Source organism: Filicampus tigris, chromosome 11 (genome assembly GCF_054856515.1).
Source record: "Filicampus tigris isolate MCC_2025a chromosome 11, RoL_Ftig_1.0, whole genome shotgun sequence".
In the NCBI taxonomy this organism is placed as follows: domain Eukaryota; kingdom Metazoa; phylum Chordata; class Actinopteri; order Syngnathiformes; family Syngnathidae; genus Filicampus; species Filicampus tigris.
Genome location: NC_141227.1, coordinates 6,137,721 through 6,156,049, shown reverse-complemented (window position 1 = coordinate 6,156,049; position 18,329 = coordinate 6,137,721). Strand labels below are relative to the sequence as shown.

At 40.6% G+C, this 18,329-nt stretch overlaps 1 protein-coding gene across 6 annotated transcripts in view; it reads left to right on the top strand.

Annotated features, from left to right (window-relative positions):
- thada (THADA armadillo repeat containing) overlaps positions 1-18,329 on the top strand; it is a 102,606-nt gene that overhangs the window by 68,798 nt on the left and 15,479 nt on the right. For 3 of the 6 annotated variants that reach the window (XM_086044786.1, XM_086044784.1, XM_086044788.1), the window contains 5 exons: positions 11,372-11,745; positions 14,323-14,447; positions 16,001-16,073; positions 17,315-17,465; positions 17,627-17,752. In XM_086044786.1, coding sequence (XP_085900912.1) covers positions 11,372-11,745; positions 14,323-14,447; positions 16,001-16,073; positions 17,315-17,465; positions 17,627-17,752 — 849 coding nt within the window. Of the gene's footprint in view, positions 1-11,371; positions 11,746-14,322; positions 14,448-16,000; positions 16,074-17,314; positions 17,466-17,626; positions 17,753-18,329 lie in introns of those variants that run through there. The other 3 variants (XM_086044787.1, XM_086044785.1, XM_086044789.1) reach the window with 2 other exon arrangements.

Here is an 18,329-nt window from a genome sequence, read left to right as displayed (position 1 = left end):
TCTCTTGGCTGATGCAATGGGGCTAAAGGCAATGGCTAAAGCAGCGGTCGGCAACCTTTTACACTCAAAGAGCCATTTCGACACAGTTTCCACTGAAAAGAAAACACTGAGAGCCGCAAACATTTTTACAAATAACATACACCTCAATCGGACACTATTTTTCCAAGCCATGCAGAGCTGCAACGAAAGAAGGAAAGAGCTGCATGCAGCTACGGAGCCCCGGGTTGCTGACCCATGGGCTAAACAAGCATGCTGTCTTTTTGGTTTCCTGAAAAGTGATGGTTATAGAGATGCAAGAATTCTGTTCGACACCAGTGATATAAATAAATAGTTTGGAGAAAAAAAAGTGACTTGCTATAAATGGCCTTAAGAAATTGTATGTTAATGTAGCAGAAATTGCTTTCATTATGTACCTTTTAGAAAGTATTAGAACCTCAATCTGCTTCTGAGCTGAGTTGGAGTAAATGCATCTACGGAATGAAATTTGTACAGATTTTTTTTTTGTAAATATCGTTAAACTGGACTTTTTGGACAGTAGCAAAACACCCATAAAACATATTCCCATAATTAGACCTTTATCAACCACAGTACATGTGATTGATATCCATCGCTGACAGCTTGCTAAACCTTGTTTTCCCCCATAATTGGCTACTTTCACTCATCGTCGAACTTCAAGAAGTGCTTTTATTGCCCGACATCTGCACCAGCCAATCCAAATCACTACCCTCTGCCTCAAAAAATATGTCCAACCTCTTTGAAGGTTCACAAGTCTCCTTGGTGCAAGGATTCTCACTTCTTTAAGCTATAAGTATTTTGCTTTGCACTGTATAGGTGCTCAGAGAATGTACAAAATGATAGTATAGTTCAGATGAACTACACCAATGTAGAGCTCAATGACAACTATTTCTTCTACGCGGAAAAGTACTCTCAACACACTGCAACTCTTACAAATGGAGCAATACACAACTCGCGTGAAGCGGGGTAAACGTGCTGGATGGCTAGCTCAGCTAAATGTGAGCAAGGCACAAATACCATTATTCTTCAAAGCCAACATTCGCTCACTGGACAAAAAAAAATGGTCTTAATTCACCTGAGTTTGTGTGGTTCCTATGAATTGGAGAATTGTTCAGTGCTTTGTTTGACGGAAACGTGGAAACAACAACATGCTTGACTCGGCCTTCAAGATCAATGGACTACAGCTGTTTCAAGCCGACAAGGGATGCAGTGTGTATCTATTCCACCAAAACTTGGTGTACAAACAGTGGACGTTGCAACCATTGTGTAGAGGAAATAGAGCATTTTACTGTACACAATGATGTATACATTATTCTGTGCTAATGTTAATGTTAAGACGCTAGCGAGGTGCTACGGGGGGCTTCATGACACCATTAGCTCCCTATAATCCAAGCACCAAGAGGCATTATATGTGGTCACAGGTGATTTTAAGCGCGTAAAATTGATGCTGACTCTCCCAAGTTTTCACTAACATGTCGCCATATCAACGTGGGGAAATAACACGCTAGACTTTGTGTACGTGTAAATATGTCGTACAGAGCCGTACCTCAGCTTCTCTGACCACATCTTCATAGTGCTGGTCCAGGCCTGTAAACCACTGAGGAAATGGTCCAAGCCCACCATCAGGACTGTCAAGATGTGCCCTAGTGATACTGTGTCTGTTCTTCAAGACTGTTTTCAGTGCTAAAAATAGCAAATGTTCAAGGAAGCATCTAATCAGGAAGGAGACGTGAACCTGTAGGAATACGCTTCATCCATCTTAGACTTCATCTCAAAATGTGGTGATGATGTCTCCCCCACCAAGACCATCACTTTTTACCCAAACTAAAAGCCCCGGCTGAATGCAGGGGTGAAAGTACTGTTGAAGGCTAGGGATGCTGCCCTTAGGGCACATGAAGGGCCAGCACTCAGGGCAGCAAGAAGAGAGCTAGAACCCTTGTTGTGTGTATCAGGGGAGCCAGATACTCCTATGCTCTGAAAATCTAGGGCCGCTTCATCTCCAATGACACTTGGAGCATGTTGAAACGCATTATGTGTATCACAAACTACACCAGCTCAATGCTCAAAAGACCCCTGCCTGCCAGATGCCCTCAAACAGTTCTTCATCTGCTTTGTGGACCACACCCAACAAAAAAAAAACACTACGCCTGGCTCACACCACCACCTAATGTCATGCCCTTCATCTTATCATCCATCACACGAGAGGAGAACCCTGCAAAAGGTTATCCCGAGCAAGACTTCTGGCCCTGAGGATACCCCAGGGTGTTTACTGAATGACTGTGCCCACTAGCTGACCAAGATGCCATCAGACATTTTCACCACCTCGCTCCTAGGTCTGTATCAACCTGCCTAAATACTGCCTCCATCATCCCCATACCCAAGTCCTCCTCGTTGACAGGTCTGAATGACTATCGGCCAGTAGCCCTCACTCCGATATTCGTGAAGTGCTTTTAGAAGCCGATCAAAAACTCTATTGACTCACTGTGGACTCTCACCAGTATATCTTCAGGAAGAACCACTCCACTGATGATGCCATCTCATCAGTGGTCCACACAGTCCTCAACCTGGAAAGCAGGAACTCCTACATCTGCCTCTGCTTCCTGGGTTTTGCCTTCAACTGAATTTGGTGCAAAAGATGAATATTCTTGACTCCATCACTGGAGAACTGTGTCTTGGACTTTCTGACCAGCAGCTCACAGGCTGTCAGGATCCACAAAAACAGCATCCTCGTCTCTCGCTTATGGCTATGGGCCGAGCCCCTCCTGTTGTGTAACCTGAGCCCCTTACACTGTTCACACACGCACTGACCTATGACTGCGCTGAAAATTTTCTGAGCTGTCATATAGTGAATTTTATGGATGACCCAACAATGAGTCAGACTACAGTGGGGAGGTAGAACATCAACGTTTCAAAGTTAATAATCTTTGCGTCCGTGTAAAGAAGACCAATGAGGTGGTGGTGGACTTCAGGAGGAACGGTCACCCCCTCACATTGGAGGAGCATCCATGGAAGTGGTCTCCAGCTACGAGTATCTTGCGGTCCACCTTTACAAGGACTTTACCTGGAGCCGAAAGTCGTCTGTTTTCTGAGGAAGACTAACCAACTTCTCTACATCCTCTGGATGCTGCATCGAGACGGACTGGAGAGCTGTGTCTTGAGGAACCTCAACAGATTTGTAGTTGAGTGTGTCCTCAGCATCATGGTGTGGCTTAGCAGCCTGCTCAGCTGCAATAAAGAAGGCTCTTCAAAGGACTGCAAAGGCTGCTCAAAAGATTGTGGGGTACAGATCTTCACACACCCGCAGACGACTTCACCAGCAAATGCAGAAAAGGGCTCTCTGCATCATCAAGGACCCAATCCGCCCTGCACACACCCTCTTCAGTCCTCCTCCCACAGGCAGGAGGGCTACAGAGCGTCCGTAGCACCCCACCAGGCTGAGGAATAGCTTCTATATGCAAGCTGTTGGACTGATAAACTCAACAAGTGCTCTGTAGTCCTGACATCATTTGTATCTATTGCTGCTTGCACAATCTGTTTTGGTTCATCAACGAGTCTTGTGCCTTGGGCGCTGTCGGGTGACTGTTTTACCAATTGAATATACCAACTAGTGACGTTTGACTCCATTTCACCAGGCAGTAACTCGCCTGTACACGAAGTCTCTGTGGCAACACGCAAGCCAAATTTTCAAACTGACTAATTTCACGTGAAACTTGGCCGAAACAATGGAGGCTTTCCTTACTGTGCGACTCACATTGGAAGAGGCAGAAAACCCTGTCCTCACATTCAATCTGTTTATTTACCTTTCAGACTATGACAAACAAAAGCTATGTCCTGTGTGCCTGAAAAAGTCTGAATGTTGATATCAGTCAACAAGAATTCCAAATTGAGAAAGGACGTTACACTTCTCTATGTAATACCTGCTTGGTGAGCCATTTGCACTGTTTCATGTTTAAAAAAAGAAAGTCAATTTAAGACCATTTCTTGTGGCTAAATTTGCCTTAAGTTGTATTAGTTTATAACGATTTAATTCATGATTGCTTTAGTTGAAGTGACATTATAGGGCAATATTTTTGTCTATTTGACATTCATACTCTAATTAAAAACAAATAAGTCAGAAGTTACCGAACAGTTATGTAGTACTTTGGTAGTGTTTTTCCACTGATTACCTACTGTTGCTGAAGTAATTATTTGGAGTACTACTTTTTACTTTGACTTGAGTCATACATTTTCAGTACTATGGGTATGTAAGTGACAAAAATGCAGCAACTTGTAGTGTGTTGAACGAAATGACTACATAGCCAACTGTTATTTATTTCTCTTGTCAGGAAGTACATGCAAAGACACACACACACACACACACCCACACCCACGCAGTGTCTGGGCTTTGTTGTTCACAGTTTAGCTAATGATGGTGGAAGTCGATGTGAAATCCAGCTGTGTGCTGGCATGTAAGAGCATGTGCACGTGTCTAGCCGAGGTTCTAGCTTGACACAGCAAAGCCACTTTACTGCCAGTTTTTACAGGGCTGCGGACTGTACTGTAGATAGCCACAAAGTTCACCGACACACACTTGCACACATGTACAACTTCATACGACTTTACACATTTTCCTATGTTTTTAATTACCTTCTGGCAAACCAAACTCTTAATCTTTATATGCATCACACATATCCACACCCATGTTGGACACAATTGACATTCATGCTGATGCACTGTAGCATGTTCAAAAACCAGATTTTAATGCATTTGCACCAGCTGTAATAAGAGTCAATGCATTCTCAGGTTGCCCATCCATCCAGCCTATTCATGGGAACATGATATCTCAGGAATGTCATGAAGGAATTTCATTACATCTGGCACAAGTGTCCACTTGCACACAAAGGTGATGTGAATAAAAGTTATTGTGCACAGGTCAATGACCCCTTTTACGACCATTACTCAAGAATGTATACACTGATACTGTTTTCACACAAATAATGACTACAATAAGCTGAAGTAAGCAGCTACTTAACAACATTCACAACAACATGTTTCTTTTTAGAAACAAGGTATGCATTAGAAAAATGATGGCTCAACGGATGCTTTCTATGAACGCCACACATTGTGGGGGCTGTTGTACAGTAAGACCAGATCTATTCCAAAGGCTTATACTCGAGTGCTTTAAGTGCAAAATGGATGGTAAAAAGGTGACAAGATGGAAGCATACATCATTTGGGTTTGCGCGGCATGAGTGTTTTGTTAGGGGATAATGCTGAGTGAAGTTTGCAACTCAGCCATTCATTGTGGTGTCAGTCTGACATCAAACTAGGGCTGCCATGATGAGTCGACTAATCACGACGACGTCGACGATCAAAATCGTCGACAATTCATTTTAATCGTCGACGCGTCGTTTATTTATATATTTATTTATCTGGCACATTATTTTTCTCTCGAGACTGCCGCGTCTCGCTCTTCTTCCGCTGGCTTTTTTCCTATCTGCAACGCACATGCTCAGTGGTGGTAAGCCGGGTGATATAAACAGAAGCATTGTGGGTAAAGTAGTATAAGCCTTACACTGTAAGGGCTAATTCATGTTGGCAACAGAGGCCGAAAGTTACGGCGCAATTCACCAAATATACTCAATACAATGCAAAACTGCCTTTCATGGCAGTACGATGGGCATGCCCAATCATTTTAAAAAAGGAAGCAAGTTATGGCTTATGCCTGATTTCATATCTGACATAGGCACAGTTGTGTCTAGAAGCTAGCTGCAGTTAGCATACACACGTTACGGTGTGTTTGATGTAACGCTCCTATTTGGCACGCTAACACGTCGTAGCATCTTTTATGGATTAAGCAGCCATTATTCAGTAAACTCCCGTTGATTAACAACCAAAACTCTGTGTGTTTATGTCCGTGGTGGACATCGAAGCAGGAAGCGCACGCTTGCTCTCTCTCTTTCTCTCACTCGCAAACAGAGTGATGCGTTCATGAACTGGGAAATATCAGCACTCAACACAAAAATGACATATGTGCCACCCATCGGCATCACATAACAATAAAATCCATAATTAAGTTTGTTGTAATATACTATGTTATAGTGCAAAAAAAAAGGTTTTCCTTTCCCTTTTGTTACAGGTGCATAACACATTTTGATTGTGTAGATCAATTTACTACTTTTAAATTATGCATGCTAGTGAAAAGAATAACAAAACCTTTTTGATGAAGTTTAAATTAACACAAAATGAAAAACCAATAGAAGTTTTTGTTTTAGTTTTCTTTAGGACAGAGCATTTGCCCAATTTACTCCTCTGATTTCACTACCTTCCGTTAAAAAGAAAAAAAAGTCTTGGTGCCCAAGAAGAGTGAAATATGTATACAAGTACTTCTTTTTGCATTCATAGATAATTTCACTGTATTAGTGCAACTCCGCATAGTGTATAGTTTTGGTTCAATTTTAAAACACACTAAAGAATTACAGCTAAAAATGTTAAGGCCAGTGTATTGCCATCAATTTAAGTCGCTCCTTTATTTATAAACATGTCGGGAATGATGGCTTGAGTTGCAAAGTTTAATACAAGTTGAATGTACTATCATCTTGTCTTCATGATTAGTTTGTACATAAATAATTTAAGCTGTAAGCGAATGATGCTTATTATAAGAGCAGCGATTTGCTGCAATTTGTATATTATCCGATTAGTGGACTAATCGCGACTACTGTTAGTTAATCGACTAGCAAAATAATCGTTTCTGGCAGCCCTAGTTTAAGACCTACATATACATACATATACATAATATACATATACATAATATGCATGCATACATTATGGCTGCGCAATTAATCGGAATTCAATTACGATTTCGATTATTACACTTCACGATTACAAAATTGGCGTAATCATAAAAGGACGATTATTAATACTAATTTTGAGTTGTTTTGAGGCATGCGCACACGAGTTAGTCCGCCGCGCCGCCCTTTCCAAGCTCGCTGGCTAGCTAGCCAGCGAGCCCGCACCCCGCAAGTCACACTGCACACGCTCCTACTCAACGTTTTAACAGAGTAACAGACCTAAAAATGGCACAAGACCCGCCACGGGAACGACTTGTAAATAAGCAAGGCAAGTCAAAATCGCTTATTTGGTTACATTTTCGGTTTGCCGTGGAAGACGGCAAGCAAAGCCGTATAAAGTGCAAGTTGTCTCTGCATCCACCGGCAACACAACAAATCTATTCAACCATTGTTTGGTTTACAATGATGTTATGATACACCAAAGCAAGAAAACACAGAGTTAGATTTGGCGTCGTCCGCAATCGGCACGAGGGATTTATTTTAAATAGCAATCTTATGCAAATATACACTACTTTTACTAGCACACAAATAGAAACCATGCTAAACATTATTACTGTGACTTAAGTTAAATTTCTTGTGTAGTCTATATTATGAAGTCAATTTTTTTGTGTTCATTTTTGTTTCAAATTGCTTCAAATGCAATTTGCAAACATATTATTGGTCATTATATTGTAATAAAGTTTATATGTGGTCTACTGTAATTTAGAAGTATTGTATGGATTACGTAACAGTCAACATTTAAATGAGTTATACTCAGCATATTAAATTTATGATTTATCAGAAGCAAATTACTTTAACTTTGTTTACTATGTGTAAATATTACTTTAAAAACAAAACAAAAAAGGCTCCAGACAAAGGTCTAAATGTATCGATGAATAGCATGTCTGTTATTCTGTCAAAATTGGCATTTTACTCCAAGCAGGTTACTACTTTGGCAATTTATAAGTGCATAGCAAGTTAACTCGTTTGTTTATACAAGGAAACCATACTTTAATTTATACATTTGCACTTTAATTTTTTTTTTTTAATAATTAATTTAGTAAATGTTGTTGAGTCCAAAACTAACTTAAATTATTATAGCGTTTCAAAGAATTTTGTCTTAATATTTTTTACATGTTTAACCTCGTTCTTGTTTTGTAGCAAAAATCAATCATTTGAATAATCGTCATTCATATTTTTTTCATAATCAAGCAGCCCTAATATACATATATACACATATATATATATATATATATATATATATATATATATATATATATATATATATATATATATATATATATATATATATATATATACACACACACACACACACACACACACACACACACACACACACACATGATCCACTAGATGTAGACAACAAGCCAGCCTAAAAAACTCTGTGCCTTCCTATTTTCTTTTTTACAGGAAAGCTTGCGTCAGTGTTTTTGGAGTCTGTGCCAACCCAGCCACCTGTGAACGTACACACTTGGGAATTTACGGGCACACAAATAAACACACATCGGCACACACAAACCTAACTATTTCCTCTGAAATGCAAGTCAAATTTCGAGTCAATGCAGCATTATAGTAACTTGACACTATTCAAAGCTGCACTCCTGCTTGCAGTAATTCTCCAAACACACACACACACACACACACAGATCCTGCTTTGACAGCCACGTCTAACTCATGTAGACAGAACCCAATGCAATTCAATCCAGCCCTGCAGCACAAGTCAAAATGTGATCTGACAAAAGAGCGGGAAATGCAGCATTCCTGCAGAGATGGGCTGGTTTACTGTGGAGACAGGACAGGTTGCTATGGAACCTGATCCTCAAAAGGGGGTCCAAGGCCAAACAGGCATAGTCTAATGGACATAATGGTGGGCAGGAACATAGTAATGACACCAATGATGATGGGGGTTGAGAGGGGAGGATGACTGAGGTAGACATGTCACATGTAAATACTACTGCCTGTCATGTAGTGTGAAAGCACATTTCATACACTGCTTTTGAATACAAATCAACTGTCATGACTAGTAAAACGACTCATGGTGTACTGTGGACAGAGTAAATACAAAAAAAAGAATGGTAGTCATAGCTGGGATACTGACTTTACAGTGGTATTCATCCAAATATGCAGGGCTGTACAACTAAATATGCCAGGGGCTCTGGCAATTATCATGTGATTCTTTATGTCTGATCAAAAATAGCTTTTGTTTTCTCAAAGCTGTGCTCATTTAAATCTACTTAAAAGCAATAGGGCAGAGCTACCGCATGTACTTTGTATTGCTTTGTTTTTTTTTGTTTTTTTTGTGGCCATAGCAACAAGTTGGAAGCAAGTTGCCATGGCTAATGTGGCGTAAACTAGGGATAGACCGATTATCGGCCGGGCCGATTATATTTGGTGTTTTAATGAATATTGGTATCGGCCGTTTTTAAAAATCTGATGGCCGATAATAAATCAATTCAAAACTGTGCTGTACTTCATGGAACTATTTATTTAAATTCCCCGTTAACTTTATAAGAGATTCTATTGACCCTGGGAACACTCTGCACTTTTTGTTTTTTGTTTGAAATAAAAACAAAGATAAGCGAAATCTTAACATTTCTATCATTTAGACATTTTGGAGGACTTTATTTACTGTAGCAAACTGTATGGGCCCATAGTTTAAGTTTTCATTTCACTTTTGAAGACATGCTGATGACCCTGGGAGCTCCCTGAACTCTTTGTGAGAATTTTACATCAAATATGTATATTGGCAAACATTTATAACAATAATAATAAAAGAAAAAAATCAGCATTATGCAAATCTGAAAATGTGTTCAATAAACATATTGTCGCTGTCCTGTGAAAAACACTTAGGTCAATTTTATTCATTTTTCTTATTTTTACGTGAATAGTGTGTCTACGTTACAGACGTTGCGTTAATGTGAACATTTAAAAAAAAAATCTAAAATTGGACATAAGTGTTTTTCACAGGACAGCGACGATATGCTTAAAGACATTTCAACAGAGTAAAAAGTTAGAATGTATGTTTATTTTGACGCTAATATTTACTACTTGACTACTAATAATCGATATGGGCCCTGAAAAAAACACATCTGTCTGTTTCGAGTGCAAACTTTAATTCCAAACTTAATACATGAATTGAAATTTAACACACCAGAACAAAACCCTTCATATATACAGTAAATCCCCGCGTATTTGCAGTTCAGCCTTCACAAATTCACCAAATTGTGGATAATTTTTGGAACCTATACTCTGTTATAATATGAAAAACTAATCTATGCTAATTTATCAATATGATTATTTTTGTGTGTATCCCAAGTTATTCCTTAATGATGATGAGGATGATGATGATGAAGAATCTCATGACCAATAAATGATCAACGATGGTGTGTGTGCGTCATTATGAGAAACACGTCTTTTCGCAGCTTTTTAAAGATCATTATTATGCTCATTTTTCATAGGCATATAATGTTCAAGGTCCCACATAAAAAGTGGACTCACTATCATATAACTTCAACCACCTGCAATGCAAACATCTAACCACAGTATATTTAATAAGCCTGCAATCTGCATGCCTTCTCCATATGCCAAGGCAGCCATCACCTTCAGGCATTAAAGTCTGTAAATCCCCCAGATGTATCTGACAGTATTGTGACTCGTCTGATGTAGGGCTGCCACAAACGTTATTTTGCTAGTCGACTAATCACTAACAGTAATCACGATTAGTCGACTAATCAGATAATATGTAAATCGCGGCAAATCGCAGCAGCAAGCTGCTGCTCTTATAATAAGCATCATTCACTTACAGCTTAAATTCTTTATGTACAAATTAATCATAAATGCAAGACTGCAGCTAGCTTCTAGACACAACTGTGCCTATGTCAGATATGAAATCAGGCAAAAGCCATAACTTGCTTCCTTTTTTAAAATGATTGGGCATGCCCGTCGTATTGCCATGAAAGGCAGGTTTGGATTGTATTGAGTATATTTGGTGAAATGCGCCGTAACTTTCGGACTCTGTTGCCAGCACGAATTAGCCTTTACAGTGTAAGGCTTACACTACTTTACCCACAGTGCTTCTGTTTACACCACCACTGAGCATGTGCGTTGCAGATAGGAAAACAGCCAGCGGGAGAAGAGCGAGACTCCGCAGTCTCGAAAGAAAAATAATGTGCCTAATGAATAAATATATAAATAAATGACGCGTCGACGATTAAAATTAATTTAATCGTTAATTTTTGTAGGACAAGGATATATTGTGGCAATTTTAATATCGTGATACCACAACATTGTGACATCCCTTATACAGGTGTATATATATATATATATATATATATATATATATATATATATATATATATATATATATATATATATATATATATATATATATATATATATAAAAATAAACATACAGTATATACCTTATTCTGCACTTGCAAACTAAGAATGAATCAAACAGCAATCCTAACTTCGGCTAGTTTAAGTTGGTTGTATGATCTAAATAATGCTTCTACCTCTTTGTATTAGATTCAGACATCAACAAGCTCCGTCAAGAGACGTTGTCCCTCCTGTTGACCTCAACGCTGGTCACCAACAACAGCCCCACGTCCAACGTGGAGCCAGGCAGCATCCAGTACATGCTGAGCTTGACCAGGATAGCCCTGTGTGCCTGCGTGGAGATCCCTGAGCTGTGGGGGAGGCATCCGCTCACAACCCGGCTCCTGGAGCATCTGCTTAAGTGCCCACAGTATGAGGTGAGGGAGTTGGTCCTGGAAAGGGTCCTGATGAAACTGAAACAGGAGGAAGAGCAGAAGAGGACACCTGCCTGGCTAAATGAAACCACCTTGTTGAACCTGACAAGCCTAGCTCTTCATGAAAGACACCCCCAGTGTCTGGCCAAGGTGAGGCCCACACACACGCGCATACACTCATAATCGGTAAATCTGTTTGTTTCGTTTCTAGACCATTTCAAAGAGGTGTGTGTGTGCATGTGCATTATCCACTGTTCATTTCTGGCCATGAAGCTCTGAACTGCAAACTTGGGTGTAGAACTCTGCAAAACTTAGCTCCTCCTACCATTTTCACTGAACAACAATGACATTTAGTGCAAATTGATTGAATTTCCAAACTCATCCTACGTGAGACATTAATCGTCCACAGGAGAATACGTCAAGCACACTGGCAGAAAGTTGACTCATTCGGTCTCACTGACTCACTCAAGAAAGGTTTGCGAGGCTTGCACTCTAACTGCTTTTGGAGAGGAAAACGCAGCCTATTTCCTGTCTCAACACTAGGTCATATTTCAGTGTGTTCATAAACTTGGGACAGCTTGCCATCAGATCTTCTGTGTCCTGCTAGGTGGCTTTTGTCTGTCAACGACACAGTTCACCACTGCCAGGATTAGTTTTCATGCTTTTGTACTGTATTTGTTGTTTTTGGTTTCATGTGTGTGTGGGAATGTGATTTTTTTCACTGATTTAAAGCCCATCAGGTAATTTTTTTTAAGTGTCAGCTCTGTTCAGTGGACCATTGCTTGCGCCAAAGACATGCCACACCAATGGGCTATTTGCCATCTCTTGTACTGGATGTGATTGCAACACTCGAAGAGATAAGATCTAGATCTGGACTGAGTAACATGTGCTATGCTTACCACATTAAACAGTCCTGCTTCTAGAATACCACTGTCATAACTGTTTCAATCATTATTGTGACAAACTCATCTAAATTTTGTGAGCCTGTCCTGGGTGTTCAAAGGGGCCTTGTCCAATGGGACGTGCCCAAAACACCTCACCAGGGAGATGTCCAGAGGCATCTTGACCAGATGGCCAGTCCACCTCTTCAATGCAGAAGTTTAATTCCTGAGCCGCCAGGATGGGCAAGCTTCTTCCCATATCTCTATAAAGGGAGAGCCCAGAAATCCTGCGGAGGAAACTCACTTCGGCTCTTCATATCTGTGATCTTGTTCTTTTTGTCACAACCCACAACTTGTGACCATATGTAAGAGTGGAAAATTGAAGCCTGATCAGAAAGGCTCACCTCTTTAATGACCTGGAGAGGGTACTCTACCCTTTTCTGACTGACGACCACTGTCTCAGACTTGCAGAGGCATTGTCTATGCAAGTTTGCAGAGTTGTAAACAAGACAGCCCCACAAAATCCAGAGCCATAAAGAACTCCAGATAGGTCTCATCCACCCCTGCGGCCCTGCCACCGAGGAGCTTTTTGAAAACCTCAGGGACCTCAACCACAGAGGTAGGAGAGACCCCGGGCTTAGCTTCCTTGTTGGTAGCCGTGTCTTCGAGGTATTCACCCCCCAAACCACAACATCCAAAGTCGATTTTGGCAGTGTCCCATCCCTCTGGATGAACCAGAATTTCTCTGAGTCGATCCAGAAGTTGTTTTCCATAGCTTCACTGAACTCCAACCACACCCAAGTTTTTGCTACAGCTACCGCCAAAGCCATATTCTACTATACCTGCTGGTACCCATCTGCTGCCAGAGTCCCACTGGCCAAAACGGCCCAATAGGACTCCTCCTTCAGCTGTGCGGCATCCCTCACCGTTGGTGTCCACCAACAGATTCAGGGATTACCGCAATGATGAGCACCAACCACATTACAGCCACAGCTCCAGCCAGCCGCCTCAGCAATGGTGGCACGGAACATAGATCATTCAGACTTAATGTCCCCCACCTTCACTGGGATGTGTTCAAAAGTTATGCCGGAGGTCGGAAATGAAATTCTTTGTCAGTCAATTAGACACTATATCTACAAAGAGGTTTGCCCTGCTACTTTTTTTTCACTGTTCCTTTTCAAGCATGTACAAATATACAAGGGCATACTCACACATTACTTGTATTGCTGTCACCCCCTCACTTAATGCTCCACCCACACAAATTCTACAAGATAATATTTATTTTAAAGACCAAATAACACATAAGGGCCTCCTAGAGAAAATAATCAATGAGATATGCTGGAGAAATGTCAACAACAGTTCTCCACAGGATGTGTGTTTTGTAATGGGGGTTTGACGTGGGGGAAAACAACGTCTTTCCTCCTCTGGCAAATAAAATGGTGCATGAAAAAATAGGGGCTGAGGGTGGGAAGAAGTGGGGAAAAGCCCTCCCCCTCCCCCAAAAGCCCGTTAAGATTCTGGAAATGGAACTGACTGGATGCTAAGGTTTTACAGCGGTATGAATGAATATAGAATACTTCTGGGCAGGTGCTAGAGGGAGTGTGCAAGTGTGCCCCTGGCTTGGGTTGTGAATAGGGAGGCTCAGACCTGCATAAGCAAAACACAACTTGCAAGCCACGCTGAGAGAAAGGACACCAACGTTGTTTTGATAGATTGTCCAGAATAACTTCACTCACCCGTAGCTCTGAGTGTGTATGTTGGAGCAAACCATGAAAAAGAGGGACTACATCAATATCTCCTACTTTTTCTTACGCCCACATCTTCCCTTCACCTTTCTTCTCCTCAGGTGCTCCAGGTGTTGAGCGTGTTGAGCTGTAGTGGAGAGCTCCAGTGGATGGATAGTGTGCAGCATTTGTCTCAGGACAGTTTTCTGCTGCACCTGCTTGCTCTGACTCAGAGGACGGCTCACAGGTCAGAAGACGGTCACATTCACGCATCTCAGAGGAACCATGCTTGACAAAGAAAGAATATTATTGTTTCTTTTTATAGTGATGAAATCCAGACAGGTCCCATCCTATTCATGTAGGTCCCTATTTTCCCATGTGTTTAAAGCCCCTATCCCGCTGAGCGGTGAACATTTGCAAGTGTTTGCGAAGGTAGCGAATGTTTTGTTCTCGTCAGGGTTCGTTCAAGATCGCAAATGTTCGCCAAACGGTCGCCAGACGTAAGCTGTCAAATGTATGTAGAATGACTGAGCAAAATAAAGAATGATTGAAAAGATCAAAGGATGAAGTGAATCCGATATTGTCTTTTAGCTGTTCAAAGAATATCTGCGCCAGGTGACTTATTTTCACCTACAACTAATCAACGATTCCACTTCAAACATGGTGCCTGCCCCCAGCATTAAAAGGCAAGCCTTTGGAGTTTTATGGAAAAGCGGGGCTCCCACTCTTAGAGCAACTACAGTCATAATGATGGTGCAATGGGTTCACGAGCCCTAATGTATTTGTTATCAAGCTATTTTGACCCCTTTAAACCGGTCAGTGTTTGGTAATAAAATCAACATTTCTTGACTGGTCTGACTCAAGGAACAAAAATAGCCAAAAAAGAATTAATGAGGGAACACTTTTCATTGAGGTTCACTAGCCACACTTGAATTACTGTATGTAGTCTCGAGCAGACAACCGCTTTTCCAGAAAGCTTTACGGTACAGTATTTGCAATCTAAGGTTCCAATAGCACAGTCTTGGTAGGGATAATAGTATTAATAGTATTATACATGTCTTCTATAAGATCACTGGCACATCATTGTTCTGTTTGAGGGTTTTCAACTCTTAGCTACATTTTGTTTATGTAGTTTCTTGAGTCAGGGAGACTTTTCTTACAGGCGGATATGGCATGTAATACTCCAGTATTTGTGTATATGCAAAGACTGTAATCCTTTTGACATCCACTGACAGACACACACCTCCTTGACAAGCCACTGCTGCACTTTTCTCACCATTTCAAGAAAGTACAGGCCTTAACACAGACCAGGTTACAAAGAGTATTAGACCTAAAAAGCCCTTTTTGACCACCATCTCAAACCCCAGGATCCACTTTCCCTTCTAGTGGCCTCAAGGTTATGATTAGAGGCAAGGCAAAATGAGATTGGGTTGCTGTTGCCCTAATCTTCCCTGCGATTGAATGGGATTCTGCCTTTTGTACTCATAACGTGTTGGAGAGTGCCAGCACACTTCTTTTGTGGAAAGTAAGCTAATACTGGCGTGTTGTTTGCAAGTTGTTGTTTGCAAAGTCACATCCTCACTTTTAAAAATCGCACAAAGTTGGATTAGATGGTAGGTTCACTTAAAGTGCTAAAAGGTGTTTCATCTCCCGAGTTTTAACATCCACTGACATATGAGGATGAAGCCCACTGAAATGAAAATCCTAAAGGAAGAGTCGTAATGGGCAAAACTGTGAAGTATGCTAACCAAAGTCATGTAAATTGATATTAACTGACTGTAAAGTGTTTGTGTGTTTTAGTGTGCAGCTATTTTGTGCAGCCATGACACTGCTATCTCAACTGATAATCCAGGTTGTCAACTCAGAATCAAAGGTAAAATCTGATCTAAAGGCTTGACTGCATTGATAAATACATATTTATATTTAACAACCTGTGCTGGTTTCCATGAATTCAAGTAACCACTGTTACCAAATTAATCTAATCGACATAAACATTACAAGCTAATGAAAATGTCCTTTTGTGCTTTTATAATTTTTCACATAACCTGACGATGTTATGATGTTGACAATAACATCTGAAAATATATGCATGCAGGGTCAGTAACTGTTGATTGCCCATGGTAAAGAAAGCCTAAGCACATGCGCACCAACTGTTTGTCCTGTTTTTGTTTTTTCAAAAAGCATTTTTTAATAGACTGTTTTCTGTAAGTACATTTTTGTGAGTAGGCTCCTGTAAATGTCTTTATCAAACGTAACAGTGCAAAGGTTCGCCATTGGTGTTTTAGTAGCTCACACATATTGAACACGTGCACGTCCTCAGTTACTAGTACAGACTACCATTTTTGTTTTTTGCATGAACGTTTTACAGTGTTCAATTGGTTTGTTGGGGTTGAGAGGTTCATTTACTGTTCATGGGCTTTCAGAGCAATCATCCATTGACAAATGTGGGACTCTTCCAAGTGTTATGATTTGATTTTATTATCAATTACTACTGTATATACATCTTAATCGATATCTCTGCATATGGTTTTTGTATGAATCATTTTTTTTCCTAGTGTGACTACTTACTCTATACACAGTATACCAGGGGTCTTACCTGTCCTACCTGTTTTCCATCTCTTACTGCTGCAATACACCTGATTCAAATTATGACGATCGTTATCCAGCTTCTGCAGACCTTGCTCATTATCTGATCATTTGAATCAGCTGTGTTGCAGCAGGTCGAGATTGAAAACAGGCAGGGCAGCGGCCCTCGAGGAACAGGATTGAAGACCCCTGCAGTCTACTTTTGTTAAAGACAGAAAAAAAAACACCGTGGTCACTGAAATACCTTGACACTGACAAGTAAAATAAATTTAATCAAAGCTAACCAATGAAAATCGGTGCTTTATTTTTGCAAACATCGTTTTTGTTTTCATTTGTTTGATTTTTTTTTTTTCTGTTGGACCACACAAATATAATAATACCCAGTTTTCATTAGTTATTTTTCAGTATTTTTTTTAATTCATTGTTTCACACTGAAACATATCAACAATTGTTTTCACCAGCCTGTATTCTATTGAGTGACGGTACATTTTACATGCATTTTAATTTCCTCATGGACCTGTCACGCAGGGTGCAAGTATAATGACTTGCTTAACACAGTGGGGGGCACTGGTGTGCTCATCCTGCAGTGAGGAGCAGCATGTGGAAGTAAAGCTGATGGTTGCCAAGGTGCTGGTGGACTCAACAGGCACGCTACTGACCAGCTTGGAGCTGCCACTTGGTGAGTTCTCAAACATGACCCAACTTCCAGGAAATTAATTTGTGATGGATACTGAAGGGGGTGCGAAACTTTGAAGAAGAAAAAAGCGTGGGGGGGGGGGGGAAACGTCCTGATTTGTTTTTGTGTGTCTACATATGAATTGTACTTGTGTTTGTGTTCAGGTCTGGTCAGCACAGTGTCTCTGTGGAGCTGTCTGTTTACGCTGTTGCAGGATGAAGACCAGGAAGTTCGCAGTTCTGCCTCTGACTTCATTGCTCATGCACCAACTCATCTGATTAGTGCAGGTAGTAGGTACACACTCAATGTTGAATTCACAGAACCACTGAATATGATTCCTGTAAGACAACTGTAAATAAGGGCAACCCTTGTAAACATGTTCTTTTGGTTTGCCAGGAGTTACATCTTGTGGTAAGGTTTAATTTTTACTCACGACCACAATTTTCACACCCGGTTAATATCGTGCAGGCTGTATTAGCAATAGTTCCACTTCGCCCGACTTCCACCCCTTGCCTCGGACAACACATCAAAGCTAAGTTGTCCTCCAAGTTTAAGCATCTCAGTAGGAACAGAAAAAGAAACAAGGTGATTATTTGTTTTATTATTACTTGGCTTTATCTATCAAGTGTACCTGTTGGCTTTATTCACAGTGTTCCTGTGTTTCCGACTTGATCAGCAAAGAAATCACTGTCAGTAGACAGTATCACATTTCAAATGCTAAAAATAAGAAATATGACGCTGTCAAATTAGTGACCAGACCGTGTACCGTGAACTTTCCAGCAATACAGTCAGGCTTACTGCAGCACGCAATATTGCAATAAATATCACACTGTGACATCGGTAACGGCCACCAAACTTAACTCACAC